Here is a 19,875-nt window from a genome sequence, read left to right on the forward strand (position 1 = left end):
ACTTAGTGAGTCTAATTCAAATTGGACTCAATCCAAAAGTTGGATTCAATTGAGTCTAACTCAATGAGTCTAATTTGAATTAGATTTAATCCAAATCCAATGATCCATCATATGAATCTATCTCCATTGACTTGTTCTTTGTGTGTGATCCAATAGGTTCTCGTAACGTTGGCAATGTATCCAAATGAACATATAAATACATAAGCAATGAGTGACATCTAGCAAGGTATCATTGCTACCCAAGTGACGAAAATGTCGAGATTCGACTTAACCTTTCCGTGTCTATTATCTTGTATGACTCAATCCTTCTATCCACGATATCTAGATTGATCAATGAGGCATAGACCGTGTCATTCTCTTATCAATCTTTATGTTTCTTGATCTCTAAGTAGACACACTCAATTAAATAAGCTCAATATCGCATATTGACTCATTTAAGCATGGTCATGCATTCTTGTGTCCTACTAATCAGGGGCCATAGATATCACTTCCGTCATATGAAAGGGATAGATCTCATCTACATCACTCACATCCCTCCGCATAACTTATTGCATACCCAGTGATCGACTTTATGGTCCACCCTGTTACGGGTGATATTTGTCGATACCAAAGTATACAACTCCTTATGTAGGGATCGTAGTGACTTCAGGTCTAATGACTATTCATACTAATAGTCACATGAGAATGTTTATGACACTCATATAACGATCCATGAAACATTCTCATGGCGGGTCATTCAGTATATATTTTCTAATATATACTCATGTGTCAACCTGATATCTCATATCCATGACTTGTGAGATTAAGTCATCCGTTGACCTTTATGCTAGTTTCAATACATTAATATTGTCCTTGCATATTAATGTTTGACTAGGAATAGTTAAGAGTAGTGTTTTATGTATATCTACAATATCTCACTATCAATTCAACTAATTGATATGTTGTAGATTAGAACCTCCTACTCTAGGACATTTTTATACTTATTCATTCGGCACTGAATTGAAGTAAATATAATAACCAACTTTGCCTTTATTAATAATGAAATATGATACAAAAGGAGTCATTTACAATCATCTCATAATTGGTACTAGGGCTAATACTAACACCTCGAAGATGCCTTGATGTGTTGGGATGCCTTGTTGAAACTTAAATTCATTGGCTCAAGGACTTGACATGACCTTGTTTGAGCCTGAAACATGTTACAGAAAGTTTTCCAACCCAGAGGAAGCCTCAAACCAATGTTCTATTTTCTCGGGCTATTCTGCTTGTCTGTCAGCCTATAGAACAAAAAGATTTGCATATGCCGGGCATAAAATTAAATTTTAAACAATAATAGTTTCTGAACTTGATAATATCGAAGTGTGTCATATTGTTCATTGCTAAAACTTTATATAGCCTGAGCTTGATATTGATATTCTGCCACTAGAAACAATCAGTTGTTCTAGTAAGACCACCTCTGAAGTTTTATTAAGTGATTCAATGGCTACTTGGCGACCTTAGGGTGTCAATAATAATATTCTCATACTCCATTATATTGTGACAAACTGACAGTCAAAATGCTATACAAATTGCCCATAATTATCACCAAATACATTGAAATAGATTGCCATTTTATTTGACATCACATTTAAACGGGTTCAATATCCACCCATTTTGAGGAATGAACGACTCCTTCCAGCAGAAACTTCTTCCGACCACCCCTTTTTATCAGAAACAACCCCCGAGATGTCTCTCCCTATTAATAGAACAACTGCATACTTTCCATTGGTGACAATTCCATGACAGGTTTTCGAGCAACCTTATCAAAATATTGACAAATTCTCACTTCTCGAAGTTTGCAGCTTCGGCTGACAAGGTTGGTCGAAATTACCCAACTCTTATCACTTTAAAAGCTAAGTTCCTGGTTTTGATGTACTTTCCAGTTCCACATCCCTTCATGAGTTTTCCTCAACAGTCAACACCAATAGAGCCTCCTCCACAGTGATGCACCAGGGGGGTGGGGAGGGGGAATGTGCTCATAGTGGCGTGAAATGATGGGAAAAAATTTATGTAATCCATGATATATTTAATTTCAGTAGAGTTTCCACCCTGATGCAAGTTGTGGGTTCGTCATTGCGCCTAGTAAAGACACATTAGATTAGACATGGAAAATGACCTTATGAACAAAACCTCATTGATCAAAGTTCACTTGGTGGCCTAAAGTTGCAAGGCCTTACAAGCTTGTCTGTTATCCTCTGGCTACTCCCATTCTATAAATAATCACAAATTTCCTCCATCTAACTCCAACACTTGTCTATTTGAGGCATTTCCATTTCCTTGGTCAGTGGAGGAACTTCCTCTATAAACACTCCTTTCAAGCCTTTCTCCAAAACTTATTGTTTCCATTTTCAAAAACCTAGTGGATATTTTACCTCATTAAAGAAAGGTCTCTTATATAGGCTGGGATTCGAAACCTTCTAAAAAGCCCCTTTATTCATACCCTTTTACAACCAGATGAAATAATATATCATTTCAGTTAAATTAATATGGCAGTGGCTATCTCAAATTGGGCATTCATCAATATTCTTAGCAAGGTTGCTGTAGCTACTGACTTGCAATATCTTTTGAAAAGACCATGCACTAGGTTGATCCTTTAAACCCGTGGCAAAGTGGTTGGCCTCTTTTTATTTCTTTATTTCTTTTCTCTTGATGTCATTTAATGACCTTTGAGTGATTAATAACTGTAGTTAGATCATTAAGTCTTTAGTTTGTATAATCTAGGAGGAATGATTTTACCATGATAGATAATTAGTGGAATATAACAGGACTTGGGAGAAATTATACCGAAAGACACTCTTTTGTGGAAACTCCGCCTGCTTAAGTCAGGTTCTGCTTATGTGAATTCTCGTCTGCATGCTATTTCAGCTGAAGTTCTAGTTCTTGCCAGGTAGTTTTTTTTCATATATCTGTCAACTTTATTGTAAATAAAAAATCTGTACATATTGTGTTGTGGTACATAGTACGTGTAAGCAAGAAATTGTTGTCTCCCTTGTTTTTATATATGTTTTGCTCCCATTACATGGGTCTTATAGGTGTAAAGTTCTGCCAGCTTGACATATTGCTGTTTTTGTCCTTTTTAGTTAATAGGGCAATGGATTTTTTTTTTCCAGATTGTTTTTAAGTGAACTATTTTGACGTTTTTTTTTACAAACTAAAACAAGATTTCTAATGTTGCGTCCAAATACAAAAATGCTTTTCATCCTGAATGTTGTGTTTCTTTCTTTCTTTCTTCCTTGTACCTTACATTGTGTGCATTTTTTGGACGAAAGGTAGACATATAATTATATCTATGAAAAATGTAACTTAGTGGGAAGGATAACTTGTTACCAAGTGGGGATGAAGCAGATCGACTTTGGGCTTCACTAAAGAATTGCAGAGTTAGATATTTCAAGGACAGCGGACACACATTATTGCTAGTAAGTTGCCATCCGATCAAGGAATCATTTATCTTTTCTTCTTCAGGAGTCAGAATCTTTTTGTAGACTAATTCATTGTTATATGGTTTTTTTAGTTCCTTGGCCTTTTGCAGTAACTGCTTTTGTTGATATATATTTGATTAAATTTTAGTATCTGAAATATGTTGGAACATGCAAGCTCATAAAAAACATGAAATTTAGACTTACAGTGTTATTTATTGAGTTTGTTTGCACAAATTGTGAAATAGTTTATAATATCACAGTCCATTTGACATATGAATACTTATTTCTTTCTTCCAACACTGGCAGGAAGAGGGCATTAATTTATTAAATATTTTGAAAGGCACCATCACATACCGTCGTTCTAGACAATATGACACGGTGACAGATTACCTTCCTCCATCTCTCAGTGATTTCAGAAAAACGTTCTCTCAAAACGAGAGGTAAGGTTAGCAATATCATATTTGATAAGTAATGTTTCATGGAAAACAGTGCCTTTCACATCCAACATACCAATTATTGACTACAGATGGTATGTAGCTGCAGCAAGTCCAGTCATGCTATCTACTCTTGAAGATGGGAGAATAGTCAGGGGTCTTGCAGGTGTTCCCGATAAAGGTCCCCTACTTTTAGTTGGAAATCATATGATATTGGGGCTAGAGCTTCGTCCTCTTTATGAGGAATTTTTAAAGGAGAAAAAGGTCATTTTACGTGGCATGGCACACCCTTTTTTATTCTCAAGGGATACCGAAACTCCACGGAAAGAGATTTCTATCAATGAAACTCTCAGTGTTTTTGGTGCAACACCTGTGACTCCAATGAATATGTATAGGCTATTTTCAAAGGGATCATTTATACTCCTGTATCCTGGAGGTGCTCGTGAAGCTCTACATCGTAAGGTAACTTCAGGGAAGTTAAATAGTTCTTTTACAACTTTTCTTGCTTTCTGAAGAATGATTCTCAATTAGAACTTTTATGATTTACATTAAATTTTAGAACATTTCATATGCACTTGTTCTAGTTCTTGCATATAATATACATATTGGCATGCAAAAGTCTCCAGTTAAATTGGGGTGTAGAAGTGCCAATATGCACAACCTTTGCATAAGAATTTTTATGATTTACATTAAATTTTAGAACATTTCATATTCAGTAGTTCTAGTTCTTGCATATAATATACATATTGGCATGCAAAAGTCTCCAGTTAAATTGGGGTATAGAAGTGCCAATATGCACAACCTTTGCATGAAATATTTTTTCATAAGCACATTGCAAAGTTTAAATTTTAAAATACAGTTCTGACATCTAGAGGTTTACTTTGTTCCAACAAGAAAGATCACATGTTATACAAAAAACAATACAGTAAAAAAGACAAACACCACATGTCTTGCCAATTAATGTAAATCTTATAAAGTCCATCAGTCCCATGCACCACTCAAACCAAAATATGGGTGATTGTATTCAACCTTGGAAGGGAATAATAATTTTACTTGAATCCATGTAAACCTTGTGTTTAGTGTTTAGTGATCCTCGGTCATTTAGGAAGTCACCCTCAGGCTCTGAAGGTTGAACCTTGATACACATATCATTGGCCTCCCAAAGGTCACCTAGATTTTTATGTTGTGCTTTCAATTTTTGTCACCTTTAATCAAGACCATCGTGCACAACCTCTATAGGAGACTTGCCCTAACTTTAGAAACCATGATCTCTCTGTGCATCACTCCCTCTTTTGTCTTCTCCCCACCCTTGGTTTTATTCATGTGACTTTGTCTAAAGGACAACTCGCTCCCTTAAAATGAATTAGGGAAAATGTAGCAGACGTTGGGAGTGGACCATTTTATACAAAAGGTAAACCCAGATATGTTACTTTTGATCCATAGCATAAAAACACAAGGTCTTTTCCCTACCACCACTTGTCCTTTACTTTTGAGGCAGGGTTTAAAATATTGTTTTTAGTTTCACTCTCCAACTAAAATAATGTGGTGTCAGTGTCTTGTTGGGCATGTTGATAAGCAGTGTTGGAGGTACTGATGGAATCAGAAAGGAGAAGGGAGATGAGAAGTGGAAGAAGATCTGGAGGAGAAAGAAAATGCACAAGTGTAGAAGATCCCCCATCATTTTGTCACGAAAATTTGGCACAAGGAAGCCTTGTCACAGACAACCAAATCTTGTCCCTCATGAAAACCTTGTGTAACTTGTAGAATCCTTGCATGAAAGCTCCATCATAGTCGCTGCCACCTTGAGCTATTTTGCATGCTGGTTGGCAGACGTAACAAAAAGTTTTGCCCATGATGATCAACATGGAACAATTTTTAAAACCATGCTTAGTGGTACAATTTTAATCAGTCACATTGGTATGGAAACACAATTTATTTAAAATTTGAAATGAATCAAATCCAATTTGGCATTACTTTTTGATAGAAGAGTTACCAATTTGGTACGATGCACTTCCCTCACTTGGAAGTCTGATTGAAAGAAGAGGTTAAGTTCTTTTTTTGGCTAGCAGGCCTTGCAATGGTGCCCTGCAGCCATGGGCCACCATTTTGTCTAGACAAAAAGTGAGATTGCTTAGTTGTAATATGTCTTTAAGTGTATCCAGCAAAGCAAAATACATTCTCACACCACATTTCTACCAAAAGAAACAAACAGGTAGAAATATAATAAAATAACAATAGCAGATGAAGCAAGGGTGGAGGTGGATGGAGGGGAGAGGCATAAAGGGATATTATAACTTGGATTACACTAACTGGAAGTTGCTGGAGAAAATCAATGATAGCTAGTTGTTAGTCTTACGTTTGTGAACATACCATTTGATTATTGTCCAACCTGTCAGAATTTGGTGCTAGTTCATGGTGAGAATGAAAAATTTGTAAAAGAAATGCTTTAGTTGAGTGCATAAATGTGGTTGAACTTATAAATAATTTAGGACTTGATAGTTGGGAAGTATAGTGTTGTAATTAAATTTCTTTAAAGTAAATGTGAGGAAACAAGAAATTCGACTTCCAAACAAATAAAAGGAAACAGTGAATTGATCAGTGAACAATGTAGCTGTTTGTCATATTGAGTCAGAAATTGTCATTGAGCAAAAGCTACTCGGATATTTTTCTGGATGAACCAATTCTTGTTTATTTCTTCTGTTATGGAAAATATACTTTTGTAATTTTGTTTAACTAGATGCTTTTAACTAATGACGGAAAACTGAAGCACTTCCTAGAATTTTCAAATCTTTGGTGTACTAGCTCTTTGGATCCAACCAAAGAGTGCCATTTCTATCCTAGAACTTTTCGATCAAGTTTCATGGTATAATATCCTAGAAAAGGACATTGAACACCAATGATAGATGTTTTGATGACAGAGACTAATACAGGAAACAATCTTTATTTTTAGGTTGCTTTTTTTATTGTGACACACTCCATATAGGTGGCCATTAACTGTTGTTTTTTTTTTTGGTGAAAATTAAGTGTTAATTTATTCATATCTTTAGTGATGCATAACTGCTTGCTAGGGTGAAGAGCACAAGTTGTTTTGGCCAAACCATCCAGAATTTGTTCGTATGGCTGCTCGCTTTGGGGCGACCATAGTTCCGTTTGGAGTCGTTGGAGAGGATGATCTGATAGAGGTACCCCATCCTATGTTCATTATTTTGGTAAACATTGTTCTTGTTATTTGTTTTAAGATTTTCGTTAATGTATTTCTTATGGCACATTAAATATGCTCTCAGGGGAGGATGCTTCTTTCATGCATAATAGTTTTAGTTTGGATCAAAGATTAAGGTGTTGAGTCGTGCTAGTCAACATGAGCATAATTTAAAAAATATCGTTTTGCCCATCGGCTAATATCAAGATAGCTTGGCATCAACACTGAAGGAACAACTTATGGCGGAAACAAAGAGGGAGAGGATCGAGGAGAAATAGAGAGAAAGGAAGAGAGAAATACTTAGAGAAAACTAGTGATAAGTACAACACGCTATGCAATGGTAGGTGGGCGTGGGGTTTGCAATAGGTGCGGCGATGATAGTGGTCATGCGGGAGAGGAAGGTTGTGAGAAATGTGCGTAGAGAGAAAATTTTAATATAATTTTTAACTTTTGAAAAACATACCACTATTATAATTAAATATAATTGAATGAGACTATATACATATATATATAGATATATATATATATTTGGTTCAATTTTAAATTGTCCAAAATAAATTAAAATCATGTCTAGTTTGAACCCATTAAATCATGATTATTATGTATACTTGAAAAGTTTCATTTAATCTTAAATTTTTTTCCAATCAACCCTAAAAGTTTAAAATATTAATTTTAAGTAACTTAATTAGTTATATAATTTTAAAAATAATTTTAAATGCAAAATTTTAAATAGATAAAATTTAGTATTTAACATTAGTGAAAATTTTCACTTCATTAATGTTAAATATGAAATTTTATCCTATTTAAAATTTTATCTGGGACGAGCCGGATAAAAGAGGAGGATCGCGTTAGGTTGTCAGCCAGCGTTAAAACTATGACAAATATTCAATAAATGGATCCATTAAATTATTATGTTAATGCTAGATTGTTCCTTGAAAGGAACGTGTTGCAGGGTCTGTAACGTCTCGGAAGGATCGCTACATCTCTAGAACTCAAGTGTAGTGCTAAATATGCAAGAGTTCGCGTTACAGGTCCAATTGCAACGTATTGACAATGATCGTTACGTCTCCATGAGAACTTGGGTATAGTGTTAACGGTTAAATAAGCAAGAGTTCTCACACCATAAGTTAGATAAGAACAAATATGATAGGAAAACTAATAATCTAATATTTGAAACATGGAACATAGGAACCCTCACTGTAAATCAGGAGGTAGTAGATACGATGATTAAGAGAAGAATTAGTATTTTGTGTGTACAAGAGACAAAATGAGTAGGTGAGAAGACAAAACTGATAAAGAACTCAGATTTTAAGCTATGGTACAAAGGAAAGAGTAAAATAAAAAATGAAGTGTGTATTGTTGTAAATAGTTAGTTAAATGATGAAGTTGTAGGAGTAGTTAGAAAAGGGGATAAAATTATAGCCCTTAAGATAATAGTAGTGAAAGAAACTATGAACATAATTAGCATAAATGCACCGCAAGTAGGATTAGATGAAGCTACCAAATCAAGATTTGGGGACGATTTAGATGAAATATTATAAGCATTCCGCCAAATGAAATGATTTTAATATGAGGTGATCTAAATGAGCATGTTGGAATGAAAAATGAGGAATATGAGAGGGTACATGGTGTTGGTATCCCAAGGTAGTTTTGATGTGATTAAACAAGTTAAGTTAAGTCCTGTTGTGTTTAATCCTGTGTCTAAGTGTGCAGAAACTTAGGAGCACAGGAAGATAAGCAAAAGACGCGACTAACGAGAAGGACGGCACGGGAGAGAGCCGCGGGCTCGGTGCGTCTGAGGGATGAGGTGTTGTGGAAGAGTACACCGGCGGACGAGAAGGGAGCGGCGGTGTTTTCAAGGGACGAGAAGTCGGAGCGAAAGATTGCTCGAGGAGCAAAAGACGCAGCTGTCCGAGGGACGAAAAGCTATGGAAGAGTACGCTAGCGGACGAGAAGGAAGCACGTGGCGATTCCGAGGGACGAGAAGCCGGAGAGGAAGCTTGCTCGAGGAGAAGGCCGGAAGTTGGGTTCGGGTGAGCCCTATTCCGGATGGCCGAAATCACTCACGCGAGCGGAGCCAGAGCGGAAGACCCGAACCGATGCGAGCAGAACCGTAGCAGGGGTCAAGACCAAAAATTCGCAAAGGGTTGATTTTTGGCCTCGGGACGCCCGGGCCCGTCCGGGGCGCCCGGAACCCGATTCTTAGCCATTTCGACGTGGCGTTTGAACGTTGCGTCGGGGATAGAATTCTATCCCATTCCAGGCGCTTGGAACCCTTCCAGGCACCCCGAGCCGGGCTTTATAAGCGACCCTGCTCCTAGGCTAATTACAACAGCAATATCTAAGCACACTTGTACACACTTCCGTTTCTGTTTAGCTTCGACTTTCTGTGCTTTCATTGCTGTAAAGAGACTTCTCCGCCTGAAGGAGAAAATAGTGCGACTTCATTTGCCTTGGATTAACAACCTCTCCAGTTGTAACCAAGTAAACCTGTGTGCCTCTGTCTGCCAAGGGTCGTCGGTCGACGACATTAGAGGTCGCCAAATGGGCTGACGACATAAAGGACCGCCAGTGGGCCGCCCAAGAGGCCAAAGGGCCGGGTCGTTACAATAAAAAGGCGCGCCTTTTTATTGTAACGACTCGGCCTCTTGGGGGGCCCACTGGCGGTCCCTTATGTCGTCGGCCCATTTGGCGACCTCTAATACCGACGACGACCCTTGGTCGTGCCGTTACTCACTAGGACTTTCCACCCCTGGCCAGTGGATTTTTACCTCCCCGGGATTCGAACTCTAGACCTCCAGGCTTAAGTACTAGAGTTTATGAATCCTGGTAGCCAAGTGAGCGGCTCTGCTCCTAGAAGCTAATTACAACAAGAAATATCTAAGCAACACTTGTACACACTTCCGTTTCTGTTTAGCTTCGTCTTTCTGTGCTTTCATTGATGTAAAGAGACTTCTCCGCCTGAAGGAGAAAATAGTGCGACTTCATCTGTCTTGGATTAACAACCTCCCCAGTTGTAACCAAATAAACCTGTGTGCCTCTCTGTCTTTTAGTTTATTATTCATTCTATATATGCAAGTGTTATTTTAATTAAGTTATTTGTTCGAGAAAGGTTTTTATTTGCTTAATTTGTGCAGGGGATATTCATCCCCCTCTAACCAGCCGCCAAGGATCCTAACACATGGGGGTTATGGGTTTGGAACGAGAAATGAGAAAGGAAAAACTATATTAGATTTTGTGATAGCATATTATTGGAACCCCAAGGTTATTTTTGGTGTGATCAACCAAGTTAAGTTAGGTCCTGTTATGTTTTGATCCCTGTGTCTAAGTGTGTAGGAGCTTAGGAGCACAGGAAGTCGAGCCGAAGACGCGGCTAGCGAGAAGGATGGCACGGGAGAGAGCCGATGGGCTCGGTGCGTCCGAGGGACGAGATGCTACGGAAGAGTACACCGGTGGACGAGAAGGACGTGCGCGACATTCGAGAAATGAGAAGCCGGAGCGGAAGCCTGCTCGAGGAGAAGGTCGAAATTGGGTTCGGGTGAGCCCTATTTCGGTTGACCGAAATCACCCAGGCGATCGGAACAGCGGAAGAGTTAAAGTGGAACTATGGAGCTGCTAGAGGCGCCTTCAACAGGAGTTGAAGGCGCCTCCGTGACCTTCAGACAAAGGCGCCTTCAATGGCTGAAGGCACCTTCAACTAGCCATGGAAGGCACCTTCGACTAGGCCGAAATGAGTCGTTGGCCGTGGATAAAATTTTATCCACGGTGCCTCACTGGAGGCGCCTTCCAGCCCTATAGAAGGCGCTTTCAGCCTACGGATAGGATTTCTAGGAGTTATAAAAAGGCCCCTGGAGCTAGGAAATTAAACAACAACTTGAGTATTCATTTCCTAGCAATAGTCTGAGCTGTTAGTGTGTGTAAGAGGCTTCTCCGCCTTCACTGAAGGAGATTCTTAGTGAACTTTCATCTGCCTTGGATTAATAGCCACCTCGGTTGTAATCAAATAAAATCCGTGACTCTTTCTTTTAGTTTCGTATTATTTATTTTTATGCTATTGCTGCTAATCTAAGTTGAAAGACGAGAAAGGTGTTTTGTTTTAGTGTTTCAGGCAACTCAACCCTCTTCAGCTAGCCTACCCAGTTCAACACATATGACTTTATATTAGCTAATACGTTTTTTAGGAAAAGAGAAGAACACTTAGTCACATTCAAAAGTGGGAATAATAAATTATAAATTGATTTTCTTATGATTAGGAAAAAGGATAGAAAGATTTATAAATATTGCAAGGTCATCTTGGAGAAAGCTTAACTATCCAAAATAGGTTAGTAGTGTTGGATATATGCCTCAAACATAGTATCAATAAAAAGAAAATATATACGACTCCTAAAATGAAATGGTGGAAGTTAAAGGATGGGAAACAAAATATATTTAAGGAGAAGGTAGGAGTATAAGTATTAGGTGAAATATACGGAGATTCTAATACGACATGGGATAAGATGATATCAAAGTTGACAATAGTAGCTAAGAGTGTACTCGGTGAGTCAAAGGGGCATGCACTACTAAATAAGGAATTTTGGTTGTGGAATGAGAGTACAAGAGAAAGTGAAGGAAAAATGAATAGCTTATAAGGAATTATATATTTGTAAGAACGAGAACAACTTAAAAAAATATACAATAGTAAAGAAAGAAGCTAAGAGAGTAGTGAAGCAAAGAATAAAACTTTTGAACGATTATATCAAAAATTGAATACAAAAAAAGTAGAAAGAAACATTTATAGAATAGTTAAAGTGAGAGAAAGGAAGACAAGAGATCTTATCCAAATAAAATGTATTAAAAATTAATGTAGTAGTGCACTAGTAAACGATGGAGAAATGAAAGAGCGGTGGAAGAGGTATTTTCATCAACTTTTTAATGAAGGTTTAGGTGATCAACTTAACTTAGGTAATTTAAATAAGTCAAATGAGTATAGAAATTTAAATTTTTATCGTAGAATTCAAACTTCAGAAGTAGAACAAGCTTTAAATGAGATGCACAATGGAAAAATCGTTGGACCAGATGGAAAAATTTGATCGATCAATAATTTGAATTAAAATTAATACATCACAATATGTTATCTTAGTAATACTAAAAGGAGTAGCGTGAATAAGATGGAAACATTAGTTCTTGTAACATTTTACTTAGATAACTTCTATAGTTCTCCAATGTTCAGATTAAATAATCATAATTATATAAATTAATACAAAGATGTTATTTTATATATAATAATTATATAAATTAATACAAAATACTATTTTATATATAATAATTATATAAATTAATTAATTAATCATTTAATTAATTATTAATTTAAATAATATATATTTAAAATAATAAAAAATATTAAAATATCAATTAAATATTAAAAAAGTAAAAAAATATAAATAATTTAAAAATATCAGAATATAAATTTAATTTATTAGAATTTCTAAATAAATTTTAAAATAGTAAAAACAATTTCAAAATATTATTTAATAAAATCTATTAACTTTTTTAAAATTTTAAATATAATTTTTATATTTTATTGGAATAATTTAATTAGGATTATGAAAGTCTTTTCAAATATCACACTTAAGTAGGAATTGTTTGAATTATTTAAATTACAATATTAATTTTGCACAGTAGCTCGATGATGCACGCTCGCGGCCTGCACCTGCGACAAACGCCTGTGGCACCTCCGCCAGCGCTGGAGGCATCCGGCGATGCCTCCGACGACACTAGAAGAGTCTGATGACACTTTTGGTGCTACGCTTCTGGCTCCGCCAGAAGCATTAATCGTTACTGTTAATATATTAAGTCAAATTGATATTTGATAATATTTTTATAATCGGAAGAACTAGAAGAACACATAGGAATTAATTTCATGTCATTTTAAGGTCTCTATGCTCATCAGCCGGTTTTGGTCGAAACCGACTCATGGACTTAGAGATTTCGAAATGACATGAAATCAATTCCTGTGTGTTCGTCTAATTCTCCCGATTATAAAAATGCTATCAAATATCAATTTGACCGAAGATATTAAGAGCAGTAATTTTTTAAACATGAATTAGTTTTCGAACACATTTGTATTTAAAAAAAATCACTGCTCTCAATATATTGGGTCAAATTAATGTTTGATAGCATTTTTACAATCAGGAGAACTAGATGAACACATAGGAACTAATTTTATACCATTTCGAGGTCTCTAGCTCTATCAGCTGGTTTTGGCCGAAACTGGCTGATGAATTTTTTCAAACCCATAGAAAGAAATTGATTCAACTGGAAAATTTTTTCAGTCGAATTGAGTTGAGGATGAGGGTAAAAGAGGAAGTGGATACATGATTTGGTAATTTTGAAACTATGATACATGATTTGGGTATTTTGAAAACTTATCTACTGGGTTTGGTAAAAAGTTGATAATAATTTGATGACTTTTTCAACGGAATTGATTGATTGACCCAGCTATCTCTTTGTCTACTAACCTTATTTTGTGTTGCTTGGCTATGTATTATTAATATTAATGCATGCCTGATTGACAGACATAGCTAAGCATTAGCTTGACTTCCCTAGAAGTATGGTGTTTCAATGTTATTTTGTCAAAGAGTAATGATATGCACAAGGAAAAAATCTCAGAGAAAAATTTAGGGATAAACATATAAATTCATGGCCCACCATTTTCCCTTTTTTGGATCCATCACTTTATGTGTCTATCCTTAAGCTTTTTCCTAAATTTTTTCCATGTGCATATCATTTTCTTTGTCAAATATATGCTATTTCTAAATATGGCTAACATTTGTAATCTTTTATATCTTAAATCATCTTGAATCTGGATTCCTGTCATCAAGGTTGTCAAATCGAGATTCTGATTATTTTGTTGAATGTTCGAGTCATGAATTGTGAGGTTAAGATAAAAAAAGTTGTGAGATATGTTTAAAAAAATCTACTTTATATAGAAAGCATAATATTTAATATGATTGATTCTGCCAAACAGATTTTAAGTAAAATTAGTGTTATCAAATCAATTTTGCATAAACACGAATTTGTCAAAATAATTCACAACAAAACATAATTTTGTTATCCCTTGCAGAATAATTCTAAATAGAACAAAACATAAATATCTTTTTTTTAAAAAAAACAGAACCTAACAATAGTCAACTCTGTTGCATAAAGGAAAAAAATAATTTCTGCCCTAACATCAAGAATTACATATACCATGTCAAAATTTACCGTGTGAAAGCCCACAAGAAAGTTCAATCCAAGCCAAATGCTAAGACACTTGGTGTATCTTTGGTATTTAAGTATATTTGAACCCTTGGGTAGAGTTTATTACCTCCTCTCACATCCTACACCTTTTAACATGCCCCCTTAGGCCCAACAATAGTTTTAAGAGGGGAGAGTTTGATGATGATACCATGTAAAAATAAAGTAATATATTGCAATGTATTTCATAAAGAATAACATGTATTTGTAGACTTAACATAAAATTTTAAATATGCTCTACTTTGCTAAATTTGATCAGTTTTATAACTTTCCGTCCTTGTGTCTTGAGATAGATTCAAATTAAGGGGATGTGAGTTATTTGTTCACCTATCAGATAGTTTGTGATCCACTAAGGAACAAGTATGCATTGCTTACCATGCAAGTGGTCTCCTCTTTGAGGGAATTTTTCTTTGGAGAAACTCTAACCTAAAAGGGGTTTTGATATAATTTGAAATCTTAATCTAAGCTCAAAACCAAAATACTAAGTGGGAAATCTTGGTATTTAAGTTTATTTTAGGAACCTTCGATTAGACATGTGGGCCTAAGAGTGAGTCTCCTCTTATCTCCTATCCTTTTTATCATTCCCAAGGATGGGAGTAGGTTCCTCTATTGGCCACAAATTCTGAGACTCACTATCACAGATCCCAGTATGTTAACAGTAGAAGAGGTTGGAGCAACATGGAAAAGTAGTATGCCAAGAAAGTAAAGAAGAGCCACCCAAACCCAATAAACTTGCATCAATCAAGCTTGTCCAATAGGATAAGCTAGCTTGGTCATCTTCAACCCATGCTTTATCTTGAAGACACATCTGCATTGTTTGATTGCATTACCTAGATAAATATTGATAACAATAGACTCAATAAAAGCTTCTCTATATTTATTCATTATGTAAAAATAAATAGTAATGAAAAAAATTCAAAACTAATGGCACCATAAATAAAAAATGATAAAATTATTTTCAAAATTGACTGTAAGATGCCTTAAATGCCCAACCGCCCTTTGTTTATTGTCCTGCTGAGTTGGTCACCACATGATAGAATTGTCAAATCGAGCAAGGATCGATTCCTGACAAAACTTGGAGAAATGCCCTCTCATGTGATGACCTGTTCAGTTTCCTGATTTAGCTATGGTTGTGGGGTCGGTCGTGTGGGCCGCCCAATTCAGCATATGACCTTTTGCCAAGCCAACTGTCCTTTGTTAATTGTATGACTATTAGAGAGCCCACCTCCTAGAAGGCCCACATGGCTTTTGGAAGCTTATCAAAGGGAAAATAAGGCATAAATATTTGAAATCAAAATTTAGGATGTGGGACTAAAGAGGCAAAGGGAACTTTTGTTTTCCTTGATTCTAATAGGTTTTGGCCTTCATCAAGTTCCTTCGAATTTCTGGCTCTGTCGATCTTGACACTAATGTGGTGATTTCTTACAGTCAATTTTCCAGAATTTATGTTACATTCCTTTGCATTGAATAGCCATCTACACCTAATCCCTTTCACAAGCATCATATTAAAGGTCTTAACTTGGTGTGTCACTCCTTCACTATACATGTAATGCGAAGTAAACAGATGTATGGAACATTAGAATTATTACGATTCTACCAAAAATTCCAATTGCTGGTAGAATCTGTTGGATTTGAGGCAATTCCTCCCACCCTACATTGTCTCAAATAGACCTCAGAAGTTCTCAGCAAAAATTACATATTCAATCTCAAGTTCACCACATTAAAATTGTGTTTGAGGGATTTGAGAGGAAAGAAAAGGAAATCAAGCAGCTTTCCTGTGTTCAACTGCTGCAAAATTTTGAAGGAAAGAATTTGAAAGGGTTTTCACAAAACAGTTTTTGAGTGGATCGCATTCACCAAAAGCTGGGCGGACACTTTTGTTTGCAAACTTTGAAGAGGGCTTATGACTTTTCCCTATGTGGCACCGAGTGGTAGGAGCTCCAGTCAACAAGCAAGTGGATGGTTGGGGCAACAGTAGCTAGGTTGGCTAGGGCAAGAGCACCTTGAGAAAGCTCTGGCGGGTGGGCAAGCGTGAATAGAGTTTGGGTGGTGCCGAGTGGCCAGCAAAGCTCAAACAAGCACTCAGCCAGGTCGATGCTGATCAAGTGGCCAAGAGGAGTTCAAGTAGCATCAGGTGACAGTGGAAGTTTGGACAAAGCTCTATTAGTATAAGGCTCAAATGGGGCTCTCAGGCGGCCAATAGTGGGCAGCAAGGCTCAAGTGGCGGGCAACCGACTGCAATATCAGAACAACAATGGCAGATGGTTTTTTGCGAGCACAACTAACCAACAACAGTGGACTGGGTTCCACTGGCATGACTGATCAACAACGGTGGATGTACTCCATGGTTGCATCTCTTAAAGAAAAAAGGTGAAATGGCAATTTTTTCCTTCCCTTGTTTCTCTCTCAAATGAAGAGGGATAAACAGAAGCGGATGATAGATCTTTGTTCCACTATTTTCATTTTATTTCCCTCTTGTTTCCTTTTTGTTCCGCTTCCTAACAAATGGCAAACACAACATAAATTTGAATCAAAATAAACAAATCTTGTGAACTAGATTGAGTTTGACAAGTCTTTATGATAAATGATACCTATTGGAGGCATCAAAATCAGGCTCAATGATTGATTGGATCAGGATAGGAACTTGGTTTTTTCAGTGTATTTTGGAAGGCCTGGAAAAAGAAGAATTAATTCAGTTAAAGTGGGCAGTACAGTAGCATGGGATCAAAAAGAATTTTGGAAGGCTCATTTTCTGTTTGACTATTTCTCAAAAAGAATCAAAATAAGCACTATAAAACTATTTTAAATTTTCACCAAATACCTTTAAATGGTAGTAGTATATATTTGAGGAAAATGATTAGAGAATATAATGTTAGATCAAAATTGTCCTTGTGGTGAAAACCGTTACAGCACTTGTTAGATCAAGATTGTCCTTATGGTGAAAACCATCAAGTAAGATTGTTCATGTTTAATCATTAAGAATAATAGACAAACATGCAGAAGCATACCTGAGTCCATAACCATTAATAGCCTTTTAGAGTCGTGTGGTTGGCCTTCTGATCAACACAGTTTCTTGAGCAGCCCCTTCAGTTTTCTCTCTGCACTCTCTCCGATGATGGGCTTCAAAACCCTCTATTTATAGAGATGACTTTCCTGTTACATATTTGGTATTCCTATTTTAGCCTATCATAAAAATAGAAATTACCCATAAAATTCTAGTCAAATACTCAAAGCTTAGTTGACCACTTTTAATTGGGCTTAACCTAATATGACAATCCGCAACACAATTATTTCACATATAAGACCAATGTTGGATTAAGGATCCAACATAAAATTCTAACTAATTGTGCAAGCGGCTTAATTCATTAGTCAAATGTAGGAAACCATTGTCATGACTAGGGGTGTAAACGGACCGAATCGAGCCGAATATACAGAAAAATCTAAGGTTCGAATTCAGCTCGAAAAAGGTATATTTGAGTTTGAGCTCGATTCGAAACTCGAAAAATTCAAAATTTTTTGTTCGAGTTCGGTTCGAATTAGGGCTCGGGTTCGAGTTCGGCTCGAAAGATTCGAATATGTTCATGAACTATTTGAATTATTACTCGAAAATAGGTGTACTCGAAAGGCTCAAAATTTATTTATTTAATATATATTTAACTTATATTAATAAAATATTAAGGCTCGCAAACTATCGAACAATATAATTTGGGCTGGAGTTCGGCTCGAAAAAAAAAAGTTAAACATGTACAAGTTCGGCTCAAATTCGATAAATTCGAATACGAATCAAATATTTTTTGAGCTAGCTCGAAAAACTCATGAGCCGGCTCAATTTATTTACACCCCTAGTCATGACCTACTTAGATTTACCTGTGCCTTTATTACCTAACTCCTAGAAGTTGCCTCTTTAGATGTTTCCACCAGCAACTAACAAACATCATGATTAAGATATTTTAGAAATAGTTTCGATAATAGTTCTCAGTATATTATTACTTCTTGTTTTTTATGTTTTTTTTTGTTTGCATTGTTTTGTCACTCTTGAAATGATAATTTTGGCTTTTACCAAGTTCCTCCAAATGTTTCCCTTCCTTTGTATCTAGATAAACTTGCTTCATGTAAATTAGTTCAAAACATGTTTTCTTTACTTTTGGAGTTTAACACAGTTTATTTTCCCCTATGACACTCTCATGATTCTTCATGTGTTGGTTGAAAAACTTATGAATTGCTATTTGTAGTTGGTTTTTGATTACAATGATCTGGAGAGCATTCCATTCATCAGAGAGAGGATAGAAGAACTGAATAAAACCATCACAAATATAAGGTACTTTCGAGAACATCATGTCTTTTCTCACAACCTACCAAATCTATTAGCTATAAAGCCAAAGAGTTGTGCTCGGATAATTTTCTCTGTGTTTATAGGATCAATGCCGACGGAGAGGTATCAGAGCAACCGATGTATTTGCCTGGATTTCTTCCAAAATTACCTGGTCGACTGTATTATCATTTTGGAAAACCAATTGAAACACGCGGATTGGACATTCTGAAGAATAAAAAGGATGCAAATGCGCTATATCTACGCATAAAGTCAGAGATTGAAGGCTCAATTTCTTACTTGAAGAAGAAAAGGGAGGGTGATCCATACCGAAGCATTGTACAGCGAATTCTCTATCAGGCTTCATTTGGTTCTTCAGTCGAAGTACCTACCTTTGAACCATGATTTGGATGTTCTTCTCATACCATTCAGCTCAATTCTTTTAAAGTACATGAATTACAAAGACACTTCTGTACAACGTAAACACTACATCTACACAAGCTTGGATGGAGCTTTTGGATCAATGAAGAATGAGAGTGATCATTGGAAGCTAAGAAAAGATGAAATTCGTTTTTATTTACATTGTTGAAAAGCAGTTATTATTTTGGCTGCAGAGTATGAATAGGAATAGTTCATGCTCTCTCTATTCCAATAACTTATTTCTTTATTTGTATGACAGTGAATTATATATATATATTAAAATGTTGTTTGCATCAATGTCTAACCAACTCAGTTTTTGTTTGACACGCTTGTTCATATTTACTTCTGAGTTCTTCAGTTTGCTTAAGATTTTTGCAGAACTGGATTCATAGCAATTGACAGGTTGCACACATACCGAATGTGAGATTGATGCGGTGAGCTCGGGGTCACAGGTGAAGCTCACCGAAGCCGCAAGGGGTGCCTGGTTGGGGCAAAAGGCGAAACGTTCGCCCCTAGCGCCCCTGTCGTATCCGACCCAAGGTCATTACGAAGGAGGTAAATCACAGCATTCGAGCGAACATGTAACGGACAGGGTATAATACGGAGATAGGAGATTTATTCCCTAACTGCCTCGAGGATCGACCCTGCAATCTCATTGTGGCAATACTCGTCATATACCAATTCGGATGATCCGTGGGGTCCGCAAGGGGTGCCTGATGAAGCTACAAGAAGAGGTGGACACGGAGGGAGATGTCCGACCGGGCCGAGCATAGTTTGGGC

General features: G+C 36.5%; 1 protein-coding gene across 1 annotated transcript; it reads left to right on the top strand.

Annotated features, from left to right (window-relative positions):
* Positions 1–2,801: 2,801 nt before the first annotated feature.
* On the top strand, positions 2,802–19,392 carry LOC122052413 (acyltransferase-like protein At1g54570, chloroplastic; the record flags this gene model as incomplete). Its single annotated transcript, XM_042613909.1, has 7 exons — positions 2,802–2,926; positions 3,347–3,455; positions 3,765–3,898; positions 3,985–4,354; positions 6,961–7,074; positions 18,599–18,684; positions 18,783–19,392. Coding segments are annotated over 7 exons (1,236 nt in total), but the record flags the coding sequence as incomplete, so codon positions are not given.
* Positions 19,393–19,875: the final 483 nt, after the last annotated feature.

Source organism: Zingiber officinale, chromosome 3A (genome assembly GCF_018446385.1).
Source record: "Zingiber officinale cultivar Zhangliang chromosome 3A, Zo_v1.1, whole genome shotgun sequence".
In the NCBI taxonomy this organism is placed as follows: Eukaryota; Viridiplantae; Streptophyta; class Magnoliopsida; order Zingiberales; family Zingiberaceae; genus Zingiber; species Zingiber officinale.